The 18,570-nt window shown below is 42.9% G+C and overlaps 1 protein-coding gene across 1 annotated transcript in view; it reads right to left on the bottom strand.

Moving 5' to 3' along the window:
• Nucleotides 1–2,498: 2,498 nt before the first annotated feature.
• Nucleotides 2,499–18,570, bottom strand: part of RGS20 (regulator of G protein signaling 20) — a 32,410-nt gene continuing 16,338 nt past the window's right edge. Inside the window, 4 exon segments of the mRNA XM_036878947.2 lie at nt 2,499–3,342; nt 6,413–6,417; nt 7,022–7,218; nt 7,221–7,252. Of these exon segments, the coding sequence (XP_036734842.2) occupies nt 3,159–3,342; nt 6,413–6,417; nt 7,022–7,218; nt 7,221–7,252 (418 nt within the window). The 3' untranslated portion in view covers nt 2,499–3,158.

Here is an 18,570-nt window from a genome sequence, read left to right as displayed (position 1 = left end):
AGTGGTATATGTGTCTTTTCTTTAAGTGTTTGTTCTAGAGTCCAAACTGGATGTGGGGTTGGCTAGGGAGCCAGTAGCCCAACTGTAGGGGCCTTGCTTGTGCACCAGGCTGAGTCTGGCATTTGTACTGCAGATAATCAGGAACAACTAAAGATTTTAAGGAGTGGAGGGATATGAGAAGCAGGTTTGCATGTGAGGAAGGTCACCTTATGGCATTTTGAAAGATGGACTTGAATGGAGTTGAAGCTGGGATGGGTTCAGGGAGACCAGTTAGGAGGCTCTTTTGGCATCAATACAGGCAGGTGAGAGAGAATGGCAGTCAGGAGGAGGGAAAGAGACACGTGAGAAATATGAAGGAAGTAAAATCAGCAGGGCTTTGGGAGGAGAAAGGGAGGAATCAGTTAACACCCAGATAAGAGCCTAGGAGACTTGACTGGCTGAGTGACTGCAGACACAGGCAGGGGCCGGGTTTGGTCAAGGAGGCAGTGGGATGAGAAGTCAAAATCGAGACGGGTCTCACTTACCTGTGGGATCCACAAGTGGAGATGAACAACCGGCAGCTGATTCTGAGGTGCTGGAGAAAGTCTAGAGCAGATCCTGATTTGGTAGCTCCGACTGTATTGGCAGTTATTTAAACAATGAAAAGGGGACATGAGAGAGACTAATCATATGGATTGGCAGGAAAAGCAAGCCAACGTCCAAACTCCTCAGAGAAAGCTGGCCCTGAAAAGCTAGTGCCACTACCACACAGAAGTGGGGTGACAGAAAGCGCAGCTCAAGCGCCCAAGGCCCTTGGCTGCTGTGTCCTTACTGCCTGGAAGGACACGGACAGAGATGAGAACTGGAAAGCATCTTAGAAGACAGGCAAGGGGTGTTTCAAGAACGGTACTGGCTAAGGCATCAGGAAGCTAAGCAGTCCACCGAGGAGGCCAAGGCAGAAGTGTGGACGTGGCCGGCCAAGACCTGTGTGGAGCAGGCTGGAGCATGGCCTTAGTTTGAGGGGTGAATGGGGAGGTGAGGAAACGAGATGGCAAGAGTGGGCTGTGGTGAGAATCGGATGAGAAAGGAACGGAGGACTGCAGCTGCGCAGTGCAGGCTGGGGGGTCTAGGGATGCTTATGGTACGGGAGAAAGTCCCGGCGAAGGTGACGGTGCAGGAGGGTGGGGGAAATCCTGGGTCAGCATTTAACTCACCATCACATACCACCGCCCCTTCGAGCTCTCCCATTCAGTTGCTGCCATGTCCCCACATGTCCCTGGCTTGCTTCTTACCTGTACTGAGGAGGCGAATCCATGACTCCTTTGGAATGCACCTGCCTCTCTCCATCCTTGCAAGGACTTACCCTCAGCATTTCCATGCCCTCACTCTCCAGGCAATCCCATCCATCCATTTGCTGGAAAATCCTGAGTCCATACTCCAGCCTAAAATCTCAGCCTCCCGTGTCCCTCCATCCAGTCCATTCCTGGCCATCCTGTCTTACAGTGACCTCATATCTGCACTTGTTCGGGATTGCCCCAATCATGGACACTTTCCCACACCTCTGCCACAACACACATACTCTCATGTTATAGATTTGTTGTGACGCCACTTACGCTGAAATCTTCCCTTAGCCCTTCAGGGCTTCCCTGGTGGGCTCTTCCCCATCACAGCACCTGCTACACTGCACCGTCGCTACCATGGGCACACCTGTCACCCTGGCAGGAATGTGGACGACTAGAGGGCAAGGTCGATGCCCTAACATTCCATCCTCTTTGTCTAAGGACACCGTAGGATATGGATCAAAAGCACACGATTGACGCCCTGGAAAGGAGGGAAGTTCAATATTCTCTGGGCCAAGGGTGAAGGAGGCAAGAACAAACCACTATGCACACGGATTTATGGGCTATGCAGGAAGTTGGGGGTTGGGGTGCAGTTTTCACAGTAAAGGATGTAAGATGTTTTACTGGGAATGAGGGTGAGGGGCTTAGGGGGCTTGAAAAGTACTAAAGAAAGCATCAGGCTGAGGGGCCTGCTTGGGAGGGAGACGAGCAAGAGGACGGCTGCCCCCTTTAAGGCTGAAGCAGCCTGTGGGCCTATTCCAGGTTACTTTCTAACCCGCCCCTCAAGCTCTTCCAGATTCTGGATGTCCCTCCCATTCACTCTAGTCAAGGACTTCTTCAGGGTGGCTTAGTCTACAAACCAGTATGTTGCCTGTAAGCTGTGAAGTGATTCCGTTGTCCCATGACAAAAATGGTAGGATCTAAAACAAAATCTTAGTCTGGGAGCTAAAAGGTATCTTGTGTCGATCCCTACTTAGTTAATCTATTTCTCCAGTATTTACCTGTGGAAAAAAATAAAGATGGAGATAAAACTCTTGTGCTTTATTTTTCAAGTGAAAATGCCCATATTTCTTTCGATAATAAAATAGGCTTATTTGAAAATGTTATGAACTTAGACTCCCGTTTTGTTCATAACTTTGTTATGAACAAAGTTGTGAACTTAAAATTCATTCTTCAGGTTCGCAGATTCTGATAATAAAATACTGGTAACTTTTAAATGGAAGAATTTTCAAAGCACTACTTCTCTTACTAAATGCTTGAGACCCACTGAAGAGCACAGTGCTTTGCACTTACCATGTATAGACACACACACTTATGTACCTACATACATGTATTCTGTAATATAGTGGAAAACCATTTTTAAAGTGCTGCATCTTTGTAAAATGGGAATGTGGGCCCTGTAATGGCACTAAGTGAAATACTCAAAAATGAATTAGACAGAAGAGGGAGTGGCTGTGATCCACTTGCTATCTTTTCTTTGGGAGGAGAGTAATCAGGTACTGGACTCATGCAAAACAAACCAGTCCCATTTTCTCCAGTGGGTCTACATGCTGCAGGCAGTGTGGAGTCTTCAAGGCTATCTCTTGTCATTGAGGACATGCTACTGTTTACATATACTATCTAAGACAGCCAGACCCCAGTTTTTTTCAGAAGTATCATTGCAGGTGGCTGCAATTTTATACTGTAACTATATAGTCTTCTGTAGAAGGAAGCATCTTATTAAAATGGCCCAAGTTATTACTCCAGCAGAAGATACTACCTCTATCTACATTCCTTGTACTAATGTAGTCCATGAATTCTTTTATTGTTTTATTTATAATAAGCATATTTGATAACATCCTATGCTTCAACTGATTTCTCAGACAAGCTCTGAAGCAAATCTTTATAGAGAGCAGAGCTCATGAACCAAGGGTATGAGTCTCTATGCATTAAGGTGTAAATCTGCAATTGTGCATCATCAAATGTGTGCTGGGATGGTTCCACCATGTTCCTGTTGATGACTTCTCTTACTCGGGAGTCTAAGCTAACATGTCAATAGAAGCAAACAGGAGTTGTATTAAATATGTTTCTCTTTGGAAATTCATCCAAAACTCCCATACCTTGTTTTGCCTTTTAAAAATTCCAAATCAAACAAGGTCCTCCAAGAATCTGAACTGCTGAAAGAGAAACTGAATGCACGATGAACATGGTTCTCAGTTCTCCATGGCATTAGAAGCCCCTGGAAGCCTTGTCGAACAGCTTGCTGCCCCCATCAACTTCTTCCCCCACAGAGTTCTGTCCCAGGAGGTCTACAGAGGGGCCTGATAATTTGTATTTCTTACAAGTTCTAGGTGATGTTGGTGGGGCTCACACTGCTTCAGAAAATCACAGTGCTGTGTTGCTTCTTTAAAATGAATGTATTATTTTAAAGAAAAGAGTACATATTTTCATAATATATGTAATGTGCATAGACCTACCCCTTGCTAACTTCTTAATGACATCAGGGCTAAAACTGGAGGCCGCGGGCTGCAGCCAGCTAGAACAGCTGCAGATTTTCAGGAACGAGTGCCGGGCCAGCTGATGAAGCGGAAGCTGACTCAGAAGCATGGTGCAAGGGTCAGACTCAAGCGGCCTGTGTTGAAATCCCGCCTCTGTCACTGCTTGGTGTGGGGCCTTTGGCAAAGTAAACGGTGCCCTAATGAGCTCCTCCTTACACAGGGGTGAGGGCGGTAGCTGGGGAGCCTTTAAGGAGAATTCATTTAAAGTGCTTGGAATTCAGAAGTCCTTTGGAGACCCGGGTTCTCCCGATGCTGATGTTCCACTCACCCTGGACAAAGCTGCCTCACAGACCAGCACAAGCCGCCGGGCTTGGGCTTTTCCCGCAGGACACCAGACAGACAAGGCAACGGGCCAAACTGCAAAGATCAGCTCACATGTGTTCTCTGCTGTGCGAAGAGCCTCAGCTGGACCAGCTCTGCACCACTAGGCCAGGACAGTTTGAATGCTATGCAACGCACAGGAAATTGTTTAAGAGAAAACTGAAAATACAAGTATCTAACTCATGAAACACTGACTTTCATGATCTGTCTTGCCGGGTGCATACCCACCTTCCTCCTGGAAGCCCCTTTGTCTACACAAGGAAACCTAACATTCAACACAAATTCCCAACATTTCCAAATCTTCCTTGTTTAGCTTGTGAAGGAATAGAATTACTTATTTCCACCCAGTTCTGCATCCTGCTCCCCCTCCTTTTCCCTCTGGCTCTCTATTCTATTACAAATTCTTGGTGACCCCATCTCTTTAACACCTCCCAAGTCTGTCCACCTCTTCCCTCCTCTCTGCCACGGCCATGGAGGTCACCCATAGTCACCTGCTGCATTTGTTCGCCAGCCTCCTAACCTCCTGCTTCAGTTGAGTGCCTCTCCACACACCAGTTTGGCCAGAGGGACCTTTCTAACCTGCAAACTCCGTGCTGACATTCCAGCTTCATGCCTGGCACTGCCTTGTGGCTGCTCTCAGGATCAAGTCCAAAGCTTACAAGTCCCAAATGTAGACTTAGGAGGCCCTTTGCGATCTGCTTCTACTTGTTCCCCAGCTCTGCCTCACTATTGCACTCAAGAACTTAAAGAATTTGGAATTTTCCACTTTGAATTTAAAGAGAGGAGGAGCTCGGACTAGCCTGTCCCTGCTCCTGTCTGGAATAAGCTTCCCCTGCTCTGCTTGCCTAAGTGCACCTCTGCAAGTCTTGCTTTAGATTCATTCTAACCCAGAAGCCTTCCCCACCCACCCAGATGGAGGGGAAATTCCCTTTGTGGCCCCTACACCCCGAGTTTCTTCCAGAGGCCACCCTCACTACTAGGCAGCCCTCTCCGAGAAGATTCTAGAGCATAAGGGTCCAGAGCTCAGGAACGCAGCTCCTTCCAAAGCAGGGGACTCACTACAGACTGTCAGCTAAGAGGAGGAAAGCTCCTGCCCTGTTGGGGAAAATGTTACAAAATCCTCTGGTTCACCAGCAGCTGGGGTACAAATAGAACCATTTCATTCCTCACAGCCTCCACATGAAGCACATGCCCCTGAGCTGCTCTGCCAGATGTCCTGGCAGCCAGGCGCCTGTCCCCCCTTCAATCCTTCCCAAACTCTGGGCAGGTGATTTCCCCTTTTACATATAAGGAAACCAAGGTGCAAAAAGCTTCCGAAATACCCCCCAAGGTTATGCAGCTGTTAGATGAGAGAACTGGGGTTCAAACCTAAGTGAATCTGACCCCAATCTTAAAATTGTGAAGCTTTTACATTTCAAGTAATATATGCTCCTATTTGAGAAGGAAAGGGTCATTATTCTTATATCATTTTTGCTTCACAATTTTTCTAATGTTTTTGGTTGTATAAAGACTGTTGAAAATTTTTGCCTTAAAAAATAAAAAGGAAAATCATGACAAAGTAAAAATACGTGTAAGCCACAATTTAAAAGACAAAAATTCTCATGCTTTTTGTTAATCCAAATGGAAATAACTTTCTGAACTCCATATTCATGTGTCTGTCAACTGAATCTCTTTCCACCTTCACAAACTTAAGTGAGCAAACTGAGCCCTCCTGCCTTTCTGGGTGTATGTCACCATCCTGTCTGCCCAGCTGAAGTGAACTATGCCCGAAGCAGACATGGAGGAGGCATTTGGAACCCTGGGATTTACCCGGATCAAACCCTTCTCCTCAGGTTTCTCTTCAGCTGGCCCAGGTGGGGCCCCGGTATGTCCTGTCTGGACTCCTGGATTCATGCTCTAACCAGCCTCTGCCTCTAGTCTTCCAAATCCAGTCTGCAGCCATGTTGGCCTTTCAAAATCCAAATGTGATGCTCTAACCAGGTTAATATCCAAGGGCTTCTCAGAAAACCTCAGGCTGGCCCCCAAGCCACTGCCACTGCCACTGCCACATGCCTGCCTACTTTTAGCCTTTGCCATCTGGTCCGGTCCTCTGGGATGTCTTCATCCCATTGTATTTCTGGTAACTCCCTTCTCATCATCCCTGGTCTGCCTTTGGCCCCTTCCAGAGCCTGCTCCTCATTCCCATCCCACTTCACCAGCCCCTAGGACACAGGCTCTGGATTGCCCGTGAACTACCTGACCTGAGGGACCCTTTTTAACTTCTTATCCGTAGCAGCACACTGGAGGAAATGAGTGATTTTGTAACTGAAGCTACATGGCACTTAGTTTTGAGACGAACCAACTTCCTAAATTCTAGATTCTAAGGAACAGACTGAGAGATGCACACTTGGTTGATTCCTCTCCTCTGGTAAATTCTGATGTAAGAAAGGGCCATGCTGGGGACAACCTCTACAGTATCAGTTTCATATTAGTGATGCTATTTCTACCTAAAAGAGACTTGTCAGTGAGCATTTGCTCAGAATAAAAGGATAACTTTACTTAAATGTTTACAGGGTGTAATATTTTTAAACAGTATTTACAATAAAGGGCATAGACTCCCCCTTCTAGAGAATCTGATGAAAGTTATGGCTACTTTTGTGGTAAAACTGTACAAAATCTTTCACAGATTTTAGGGGGCACTTGGAGCCCATTGGTGGGACCAGTCAAATGCATTTGAGAACCAAGAAGAGTGGGTAGAGTCGTTTTCTGCATTTTGGAGGAGCTAAACTGCCAGGGGACCAAAGGCTTAAATCAGTCAGTTTCAGCAACAGCCTCCTGGGAGAAACCCTTTTGGCGGGCACATACCTCTTTAGGAGAAAGGATAGAAATGTAGTTTTCATATATTATCCTTGCTTTCTCTTTAATAACGTTTTTATTAGCTTCTTTCTTCAGTTCCTCACACGCCATCCAGAAGAGCATGTTTTCTTCACTGAATTCTGTTCGGAGGAATTCCCGGAAAGCGTTCCTTCCGGCCGGAGTGAACATTAACTGGTCGAATGAGCCCAGGCGCCGACTTCTTCCAGGGTGAGGCTTGGGCTTGGTGGGGACCAAAGGGAAGAGGCACAGGGCAGCTACGTTATTGGAAGTTAATTTGAATTTCATCAATAGAAACATCTTTTGCTCCGAGAATGAAAATGAGCATGTAGGCCCTCTTAGGAAGGGAAAGAGCTGCTCTCATTTCCTCAAGTTGTCTACCTGGATGGCATGGCTACTGCCTAAATGCTTGCAAACCAAATTGCTAGAACTTCTAACAGCATACTTGTTTACACCTAGGCACATCCTGGCAATGTTTTTAAATTACAAGAGTAAAGATACTCCTGTAACCATCTGACCAAAACGTCCCGGTCACCTGGGAGAGCTCCGAGTCACGTGACCACTAGCTTCCACAATGGCAACCGTGCAGTCTATGTATAAGGTTTTTTTTTTAATTTGAAAGAGAATTTTAAAGAGACAGAGAAAATAATGTTATACGACTGTAAGATATGAAGTGAATATGAGTTCACCACCAAGAGTCAGGCATAGCACGACTGTGCCCACCGCGGTGCAGAGTCCACAGGCTTCTCTCCTGACTTCCCCTCGTCCCAAGGGAACTGCTGGTCTTGATTTGGGGCTTACTCTGTTTTAGTTTATTTCTTACTTCTATTTTAATTATATCGAGTTCAGAAAACAGCCTGTTTGACGATGACCCTTATTATCCCTTCCCTTTGACGCAGTTTTTGTCTCCCTGAAGAATGTATTCTTTAGTGATTTAACTTCAGAACCACTTGCTACAACTTGCCTTTGTCACCCCACCTAAGTAAGTGTCTAAGATGCACCCATGAGGCTCTTTGTTACATGACACTCGTGTTAACTGTAGAATGATCAATTCCTCCAAGTTTTGTAAAACCAACTGGATCCAGTGTTTATTTTTAAGAAAGTTTTATGAGTTGAATTGCATCTCCTAAAACAGATCTGTTGAAGTCCTAACCCACAGGGCCTCAGGATGTGACCATATTTGGAAATAAGGTCTTTGCAGATTTGACCAGGTTAAGATGAGGTCATTAGAGGGAGCCCTCATCCAATATGACTAGTGTTCTCTTAAAAAGGGGAGTTTGGACAGAGACAGGCACAGAGAGAGGAGGGAGGGTGTGAAGACACACAGGGAAAAGATGGTCGTGTGACTGGCGTGATGTAGCTACCAGCCAAGAATACTAAGGATTGCTGGCAATTACCAGAGAAGATGGCAGAGGCAGGCAGGATTCCCCCAGAGCTGGCAGAGAGCGTGGCCCTGCTCATACTTTGATTTTGGACTTCTGCCTCAAGAAAACTGTGGATTTCTGGCCTCAAAAATAAATAATATTAAAAAATCAAGGGAAAATTTAACAGAGGAACCCCATGTGCCATTTAACCCATTTCCCCCACAGTAACTTCTTGAGAAACTCTGTGTGCTGTTTTGTTTTGGACAAAACAAACTTCACAGTCCTGGACATTTTTGATGATTGAATTGATTACTCATTTTTGTGACTCTGTCTTTAATTCATTAAAACATTTCAGAAAGCATTCCTTTATATTTTATTACAAACAATACTAACGTTGGAAGTCCTTTGGGCTCTAAACCAAGTGTTCTTTCTACTGACTCTCATTTGTAATGGGTTGTTTTGTAATTTTTGGTTGGTCTTAATCTCTGGGAAAGTGAGAGTGAAGATTGAGGGTATTTTCTTTCCTCCAGAGAGGATGTGTTTGCTTCTGAGATCCAGGAGGCGTAACTGACATAGGACCAACCACCTGGCTCCTTTCATGGAACAGGGCTAGAATCTGGGCATCAGTCGCCCACTCTGCACTTGCCTGTAGAGAAAACCCTTCCTTCCTCTGCTTAGCAGTCACTACTCAGGGATTTGGCAAACTTTTTCTTTGTTTTTTTCTTTTTAGGTACTTTGTCATTTTCCTTACTATCTGGAAGGTCAGCAATGCAAAAAATTTTAGATTTATGGAAAATCTGTTGTTCTGCATCAGGAAGGGTCTTAGATAATCTACTCTGCCACACAGAGGAAAGCTCTTTGTTTAGTTTTAGGGAGTAAAGGATGTCTACCCAAGAATTTGATATGTAACTAACTTGCCCTAATTATATGAAGGTCACAGAAAAACACTGTCACATATACAAAGGTTCACAATGTAAATTCTATGTCTCTTTCTTGAAATTATTACCTGCAGATGGATTATAGCCGACCCAGCAGTGAAACATAAATGACAAGCTCAAGGCCAGAGAAAACACATTAAAGAGTATAGTCAGCAGAGAAAACAATCAAACATAGATGTTTAAGCAATAGATTCAAGTCTAGTGTCAAAATTAGATTCAGTATGTACTGATGGAGCCCATTTAGTACAATTGTGTGTAAATGCATAGAAAATGCTTTTGAGAAAATTCCTGCTGATCACAGTTATATCTGGAGATTGGGATAAGGTCTGGAATTAGAGGTAGATTAAGTTTTTGCTTTAAAACTTTTGTACTGCTTGATTTTTGCTTTTATAGTGGGTATTAAAACTTTTCATCATGAAAAATGTTTTCTGTGTGAAACAAAGTTTCTATCTTAACTAAGAAAATTAGATTTGAAAGATAATGTTTTAAAAGATGTTTAGGAGACTCTTTTGTCCCCTCTTGGCATGAGCCAGGAGCTCTGTCCTCACACTTTGTCTCTAAATGGAAACCTCTCACTTGCTTTCCTACCTTGAGTGTTTGCAAGGTTCTTCTTCGACTCCGTGAACAACCCCGGCATCATTTTGGGGGACTCATCCAGGATAACTTTAGAGATGGGAGCATCCTCTTCAAGTTTAAAGCCAGAAATGCCTCTGGAATGCATTCTAAAGAGTTGGGAGTTTGATCCCCAAACCCTGAAAAAAAGTGCCTTATCTTCTGCACACAAGCCTGGCCTCAATTCAAATGCTCTGATTAGAGAGGCTTGGCCCCTGAGAGAAGTATACAATATAATAAGGTTACGCAGCTAAATTAATTTTGCTACAAAGAAGGAAAATAGCTAAAAGTTCTGTGGACTACTACAATATAAACTGGTTTTCTAAATCCTTTTATTGTAAATCTATTCTACTTATTGGGTTCATAACTATCCTCAAAAATTGTGAGGTTTTTAAACTAGACTCCCTGAGACAGAAATTTATCTTTTGAAATACAGCCTGGCTTAAATCTTTCAAAAAAAAAAGAATGATTAAAGAGAGGCTTGACTTTGTCAGGTTTAGTGAAGGTTTTGTAAGTAATCTAGCATGGTTGTTAAGAATGAGTGAATTAAGTAAGTGTAGTAAGTGAACTTCTTAATGATTGTATGTTACAGTGTGTTAGAGGGTATACCTACATATGGCTTGAAAATCTTTATGGTAACCTAAAACCTTAAAGTTTTGCTAAGTGGACATATTTTGTGCTTATTAAGAAATTGTGGTATAAAGCACATGTATCCAGAAATTATAAAATGTGTTCATAAATGTGTCAATCTAAAGAATGCTAGTATAACAGTTTACAATAGTTTACTTCTCAGTGTTCACTGAAAACAAGTTTCTGATGGCTTTAGGTTCTAATTAAAACTACTTAAAACAAGGAGCCAAGATGGCAGCAAGAGTATAGCAGCAGAAATCTCCTCCCAAAACCATATATATTTTTGAAAATACAACAAATACAACTATTACTAAAAGAGAGACCAGAAGATACAGTACAACAGCCAGACTACATCTAAAACTGTGAGAACCCAGCGCCTCACGAAGGGGGTAAGATACAAGCCGCAGCCAAGTGGGACCTGAGTGCCCATCACCCCAGCTCCCTGGCAGGAGGAGAGGAGTTGGAGCGGGGAGGGAGGGGGAGCCCAGGACTGCTAAATACCCAGCCCTATCCATCTGCACTAGGAGTGTAGACACACAGTGCGTGGTGTGCTGGATACTAGGGAAACGGTACAGTAAAACCTGCAAGCAGGTCCCTGCAGCTGGCGCCCCTGGGACAAAAGAAAAGCGAGTGCTTTTTGAAAGTCTTAAAGGCACAGGGACCTCATAGCTGGACGGAAGCATCCTGGTGCACTCAGCCCAGCAGCTGGGAATCCTGGGGATCTCCGGACACCTTAACCTCCTGGGTGGCAGCACAGCTCTGAGACTCCTCATGGCAATAAACAGCCTCCCGCCCATTCCCCTCCAGTGCAGCCCTGCCATAGCAGAGCAGCAGCCTGAGGTCAGCCATGCCCACAGCAGCCATGCAGAGCTCCCTCCACAGTGGCTGGACAAGAATCAGAGACCCTGTCTGCATGCAGCTGCCCAGCACAAGCCACTAGGGGTCGCCATTCTCACAGGAGAGGAAGGCAACAAACTAGCAAGAATGGACGTTCCCCTAGCTGACACACGTGCCAACTCCCCACAACTACCTCTATCGCCATGAAAAGGCAGAGGAATTTGATCCAGAACAGACTAACAGAGACAACCCCTGAGAAGGAGCTTGGGGAGATAGACCTAAACAATCTTCCTGAAAAAGAATTCAAATAAAGGTCATAAACATGCTGATGGACTTGCAGAGAAATATGCAAGAGCTAAGGAGGGAGAATACAGAAATAAAACAATCTCTGGAAGGACTTAAAAGCAGAATGGATGAGGCGGAAGAGGCCATTAATGGAATAAAAATCAGAGAACAGGAATGCAGAGAAGCTGACACAGAGAGATAAAGGGATCTCCAGGAATGAAAGAATGTTGAGAGAACTGTGTGACCAATCCAGGCAGAGTAGTATTCGCATTATAGGGGTACAAGAAGTAGAAGAGAGAGAAGGGATAGAAAGTGTATTTGAAGAAATAATTGCTGAAAACTTCCCCAAACTGGGGAAGGAAATAGTCACTCAAACCACAGAAGCACACAGAACTCCCAACAAAAGGGCCCCAAGGAGGACAACCACAAGACACATAATAATTAAAATGGCAAACATCAAGGACAAGGACACAGTTTTAAAGGCAGCTAGAGTGAAGAAAAAGGTCAACTACAAAGGAAAACCCATAGGCTATTATCAGACTTCTCAACAGAAACCTTACAGGCCAGAAGAGAATGGCATGATATATTCAATGCAATGAAACAGAAGGGCCTTGAACCAAGAATACTGTATCCAGCAGGATTATCATTTAAATATGAAGGAGGGATTAAACAATTCCCAGAGAAGCAGCAGAGGAGGGAATTTGCCTCCCACAAACGACCTCTACAGGGAACTTTAGAGGGACTGCTCTAAATGGGAGCACTCCTAAGGCTAAATAGATGTCATCAGAGAAAATAAAATCACACCCAAGAAAGCAGACCAACCAAATACTAACTAAAGGCAAAAAATAAAATCAACTACTCACAAAAGCAGTCAAAGGAAACACAAAATAGCAAAGAATAAAACACCCAACATATAAAGAATGGAGGAGGAGGAATAAGAAGGGAGAGAAATAAAGAATCACCAGATAGTGTTTATAACAGCTCAATAAGTGAGTTAAGTTAGAGAGTAAGATACTACAGAAGATAACCTTGAATCTTTGGTAACCACGAATCTAAAGCCTGCAATGGCAATAAGTACATATCTTTCAATAATCACCTTAAATGTAAATGGACTAAATGCACCAATCAAAAGACACAGAGTAATGGAATGGATAAAAATGCAAGACCCATCTATATGCTGCTTACAAGAGATTCACCTCAAACCCAAAGACATGCACAGACTAAAAGTCAAGGGATGGAAAAAGATATTTCATGTAAACAACACGGAGAGAAAAGCAGGTGTTACAGTACTAATATCAGACAAAACAGACTTCAAAACAAAGAAAGACACAAGAGATAAAGAAGGACATTGCATAACGATAAAGGGGTCTGTCCAACAAGAGGATATAACTATTATAAATACATATGCACCCAATAGAGGAGCACCGGCATATGTGAAACAAATGCTAACAGAACTAAAGAAGGAAATAGAATGCAATACATTCATTTTAGGAGACCTCAACACACCACTTACTCCAAAGGATAGACCCACTAGACAGAAAATAAGTAACGAAACAGAGACACTGAACAACACACTAGAACAGATGGACCTAATAGATATCTATAGAACTCTACATCCAAAACCAACAGGATACACATTCTTCTCAAATGCACAAGGAACATTCTCCAGAATAGACCACAAAAAGAGCCTCAGTAAATTCAAAAAGATTGAAATTCTACCAACCAACTTATCAGACCACAAAGTTATAAAACTAGAAATAAATTGTACAAAGAACGCAAAAAGGCTCACAAACACATGGAGGCTTAACAACATGCTCCTAAATAATCAATGGATCAATGACTAAATTAAAATAGAGATCAAGCAATATATGGAAACAAATGACAACAACAACACAAAGCCACAACTTCTGTGGGACACAGTGAAAGCAGTCTTAAGAGGAAAGTATATAGCAATCCAGGCATATTTAGAGAAGGAAGAACAAATCCAAATGAATAGTCTAAAGTCAAAATTACTGAAATTGGAAAAAGAAGAACAAATGATACCTAAAGTCAGCACAAGGAGGGACATAATAAAGATCAGAGAAGAAATAAATAAAATTGAGAAGAATAAAACAATAGCAAAAGTCAATGAAACTAAGAGCTGGTTCTTTGAGAAAATAAACAAAATAGATAATCCCCTAGCCATCAACAGAATCAGAAATGAGAAAGGAAAAATCATGACAGACCCCACAGAAATACAAAGAATTATTAGAGAGTACTATGAAAACCAATATGCGAACAAGCTGAAAAACCTAGAAGAAATGGACAACTTCCTAGAAAAATACAACCTTCCAAGACTGACCAAGGAAGAAACAGAAAATCTAAACAGACCAATTACCAGCAATAAAATTAAAGCGGTAATCAAAAACTACCCAAGAACAAAACCCCTGGGCCAGATGGATTTACCTCAGAATTTTATCAGGCATACACAGAAGACATAATACCCATGAGTGAATACTCCCAAACTTATTCTATGGAGCAAACATCATCCTAATACCAAAACCAGGCAAAGACCCCACCAAAAAAGAAAATTACAGACCAATATCAAGGAATGGAATGTAGATGCAGAAATACTCAACAAAATATTAGCAAACTGAATTCAAAAATACATCAAAAGGATCATAAGCCATGACCAAGTGGGATTCATCCCAGGAATGCAAGGATGGCACAACATTTGAAAATCCATCAACATCCACCACATAAACAAATAGGACAAAAACCACATGATCATCTCCATAGATGCTGAAAAAGCATTCCACAAAATTCAATAGCCATTCATGATAAAAACTCTCAACAAAATGGGCATAGAGGGCAAGTATCTCAACATAATAAAGGCCATATGTGACAAACCTACAGCCAACATCATACTTAACAGTGAGAAGCTGAAAGCTTTTCCTCTGAGATTCGGAACAAGACAGGGATGCCCACTATCCCCACTGTTATTCAACATACTACTGGAGGTCCTAGGCATGGCAATTAGACAAAACAAAGAAATATAAGGAATCCAGATCGGTAAAGAAGAAGTCAAACTGTCACTATTTGCAGGTGACATGATATTGTACATAAAAAACCCTAAAGACTCCACTCCAATACTACTAGAACTAATATTTGAATACAGCAAAGTTGCAGGATACAAAATTAACACACAGAAATCTGTGGATTTCCTATACACTAACAATGAACTAATAGAAAGAGAAATCAGGAAAACAATTCCATTCACAATAGCATCAAAAAGAATGAAATAACTAGGAATAAACCTAACCAAGGAAGTGAAAGACCTATACCATGAAAACTACAAGACACTCTTAAGAGAAATTAAAGAGGTCACTAACAAATGGAAACTCATATCATGTTCCTGTCTAGGAAGAATTAATATAGCCAAAATGGCCATCCTGCCCAAAGCAATGTACAGATTCGATGCAATCCCTATCAAATTACCAACAGCATTCTTCAATCAACTGGAATAAATACTTCAAAAATTCATATGGAACCATCAAAGACCCTGAATAGCCAAAGCAATCCTGAGAAGGAAGAATAAAGTGGGGGGAATCTCATCCCCCACCTTCGAGCTCTACTAGAAAGCCACAGTAACCAAGACAATTTGGTACTGGCACAAGAACAGAGCCACAGACCAGTGGAACAGAAGAGAGACTCCAGACATTAACCCAAACATATATGGTCCATTAATATATGATAAAGGGAGGGGGCGGAGCCAACATGGCGGCGTGAGTAGGACAGTGGGAATCTCCTCCCAAAAACATATATACTTTTGAAAATACAACAAACACAACTAGCCCTAAAAGAGAGACCAGAAGACGCAGGACAGTAGCCAGATTGCAGCTACACCAGCGAGAACCCAGCGCCTGGTGAAAGGGGTAAGATACAAGCCCCGGCCCGGCGGGACCCGAGCGCCCCTCCCCCCAGCTCCCGGCGGGAGAAGAGTAGGCAGAGCGGGAGGGAGACGGAGCCCAGGACTGCTGAACACCCAGCCCCAGCCATCCGGGCCAGAGCGCAGACACAGTACGTGCCCAGGGGGCCCTGGATACTGGGGGAACAGGGAGTAAGACCTCTGAGCGGGTGCCGAAGCTGATGCCCCTGTGACAAAGAAAAGCGGGGGCTTTTTGAAAGTCTTAAAGGGACAGGGACTTAACAGCTTGACGGAAACAACCCAGGTCACAGTACAGCAGCTGGAAATTACAGGTAAAACCGGGTGCACTAACTCCCTGGGCAACAGCTCTGAGACCCCTCACGGAGGCAAACAGTCAAGCAGCCCCCCCATCCATTACCCCACCGGGCGCTGCGAAAGCAGAGAAGCAGCCTGAGACAAATTCCGCCCACAGAAAGGGAAATTTCTCCCTTCCGGCCAGGCAAGACACAAAGACCCACTCTACACGCAATTACCCAACACAAGCCACTAGGGGTCGCAGTTGTCCCAGTAAAGAAAGGCCAGTAGCAAGTGAAAATTTTGGCCCTCCCAGCTGACAGTCAATAGCACCTGTCAACATGAAAAGGCAAAAAAATATGATCCAGACAAGACTAACCCAGACAGCTTTGGCATCTGCTACATCTTCCCCTGAGAAGGAATCTGGGGAGATAGATTTAGCCAGTCTTCCTGAAAAAGAATTCAAAACAAAAGTCATAACCATGCTGATGGACTTGCAGAGAAATATGCAAGAACTAAGGAAGGAGAATTCAGAAATAAAACAAGCTCTGGAAGGACTTCAAAACAGAATGGACAAGATGCAAGAGACCATTAATGGACTAGAAAACAGAGAACAGGAATGCAGAGAAGCTGATGCAGAGAGAGATAAAAGGATCTCCAGGAATGAAAGAATTTTAAGAGAGCTGAGTGATCAATCGAAAAGGAGTAATATAAGAATCATAGGTATCCCAGAAGAAGTAGAGAGAGAAAAGGGGATAGAAAATGTCTTTGAAGAAATAATTGCTGAAAATTTCCCCAAACTAGGGGAAGAAATGGCCTCTCAGACCACAGAGGTACACAGAACTCCCATGACAAGGGATCCAAGGAGGGCAACACCAAGACACATAATAATTAAAATGGCAAAGATCAAAGACAAGGACAAAGTATTACAGGCAGCCAGAGAGAAAAAAAAAGGTTACCTACAAAGGAAAACCCATCAGGCTATCATCAGACTTCTCAACAGAAACCCTACAGGCCAGAAGAGAATGGCATGATATACTTAATGCAATGAAACAGAAGGGCCTCGAACCAAGACTACTGTATCCAGCACGAATATCATTTAAATATGAAGGAGGGATTAAACAATTCCCAGACAAGCAAAAGTTGAGGGAATTTGCCTCCCACAAACCACCTCTACAGGGCATCCTACAGGGACTGCTCTAGATGGGAGCACTCCTAAAAAGAGCACACAACACCCAACATATGAAGAAGGGAGGAGGAGGAATAAGAAGGGAGAGAAATAAAGAATCATCAGACTGTGTTTATAATAGCTCAACAAGCGAGTTAAGTTAGACAGTAAGACAGTAAAGAAGCTAACCCTAAACCTTTGGTAACCACAAACTTAAAGCCTGCAATGGCAATAAATTCATACCTTTCAATAATCACCCTAAATGTAAATGGACTGAATGCACCAATCAAAAGACACAGAGTAATAGAATGGATAAAAAAGCAAGATCCATCCATATGCTGCTTACAAGAGACTCACCTCAAACCCAAAGACACGCACAGACTTAAAGTCAAGGGATGGAAAAAGATATTTCAAGCAAACAACAGAGAGAAGAAAGCAGGTGTTGCAATTCTGGTATCAGACAAAACAGACTTCAAAATAAAGAAAGTAACAAAAGACAAAGAAGGACATTACATAATGATAAAGGGCTCAGTCCATCAAGAGGATATAACCATTATAAATATATATGCACCCAATACAGGAGCACCAACATACCTGAAACAAATATTAATAGAACTAAAGGAGGAAATAGAATGCAATGCATTCATTCTAGGAGACTTCAACACACCACTCACTCCAAAGGACAGATCCACTAGACAGAAAATAAGTAAGGACACAGAGGCACTGAACAACACACTAGAACAGATGGACCTAATAGACATCTACAGAACTCTACATCCAAAAGCAACAGGATACACATTCTTCTCAAGTGCACATGGAACATTCTCCAGAATAGACCACATTCTAGGACACAAAAAGAGCCTCAGTAAATTCCAAAAGATTGAAACCCTACCAACCAACTTTTCAGACCACAAAGGCATTAAACTAGAAATAAACTGTTCAAAGAAAGCAAAAAGGCTCACAAACACATGGAGGCTAAACAACACGCTCCTAAATAATCAATGGATCAATGACCAATTCAAAATGGAGATCCAGCAATATATGGAAACAAATGACAACAACAACACTAAGCCCCAACTTCTGTGGGACACAGCAAAAGCAGTCTTAAGAGGAAAGTATATAGCAATCCAAGCATATTTTAAAAAGGAAGAACAATCCCAAATGAACGGTCTAATGTCACAACTATCGAAATTGGAAAAAGAAGAACAAATGAGGCCTAAGGACAGCAGAAGGAGGGACATAATAAAGATCAGAGAAGAAATAAATAAAATTGAGAAGAATAAAACAATAGCAAAAATCAATGAAACCAAGAGCTGGTTCTTCGAGAAAATAAACAAAATAGATAAGCCTCTAGCCAGACTTATTAAGAGGAAAAGAGAGTCAACACAAATCAACAGTATCAGAAATGAGAAAGGAAAAATCACGACGGACCCCGCAGAAATACAAAGAATTATTAGAGACTACTATGAAAACCTATATGCTAACAAGCTGGGAAACCTAGGAGA

The sequence above is a fragment of the Manis pentadactyla genome, chromosome 3 (genome assembly GCF_030020395.1).
Source record: "Manis pentadactyla isolate mManPen7 chromosome 3, mManPen7.hap1, whole genome shotgun sequence".
NCBI classification, from domain to species: domain Eukaryota; kingdom Metazoa; phylum Chordata; class Mammalia; order Pholidota; family Manidae; genus Manis; species Manis pentadactyla.
Note: the sequence above shows the minus strand (reverse complement) of the source record. Positions and strands in the feature narration are given on the sequence as shown.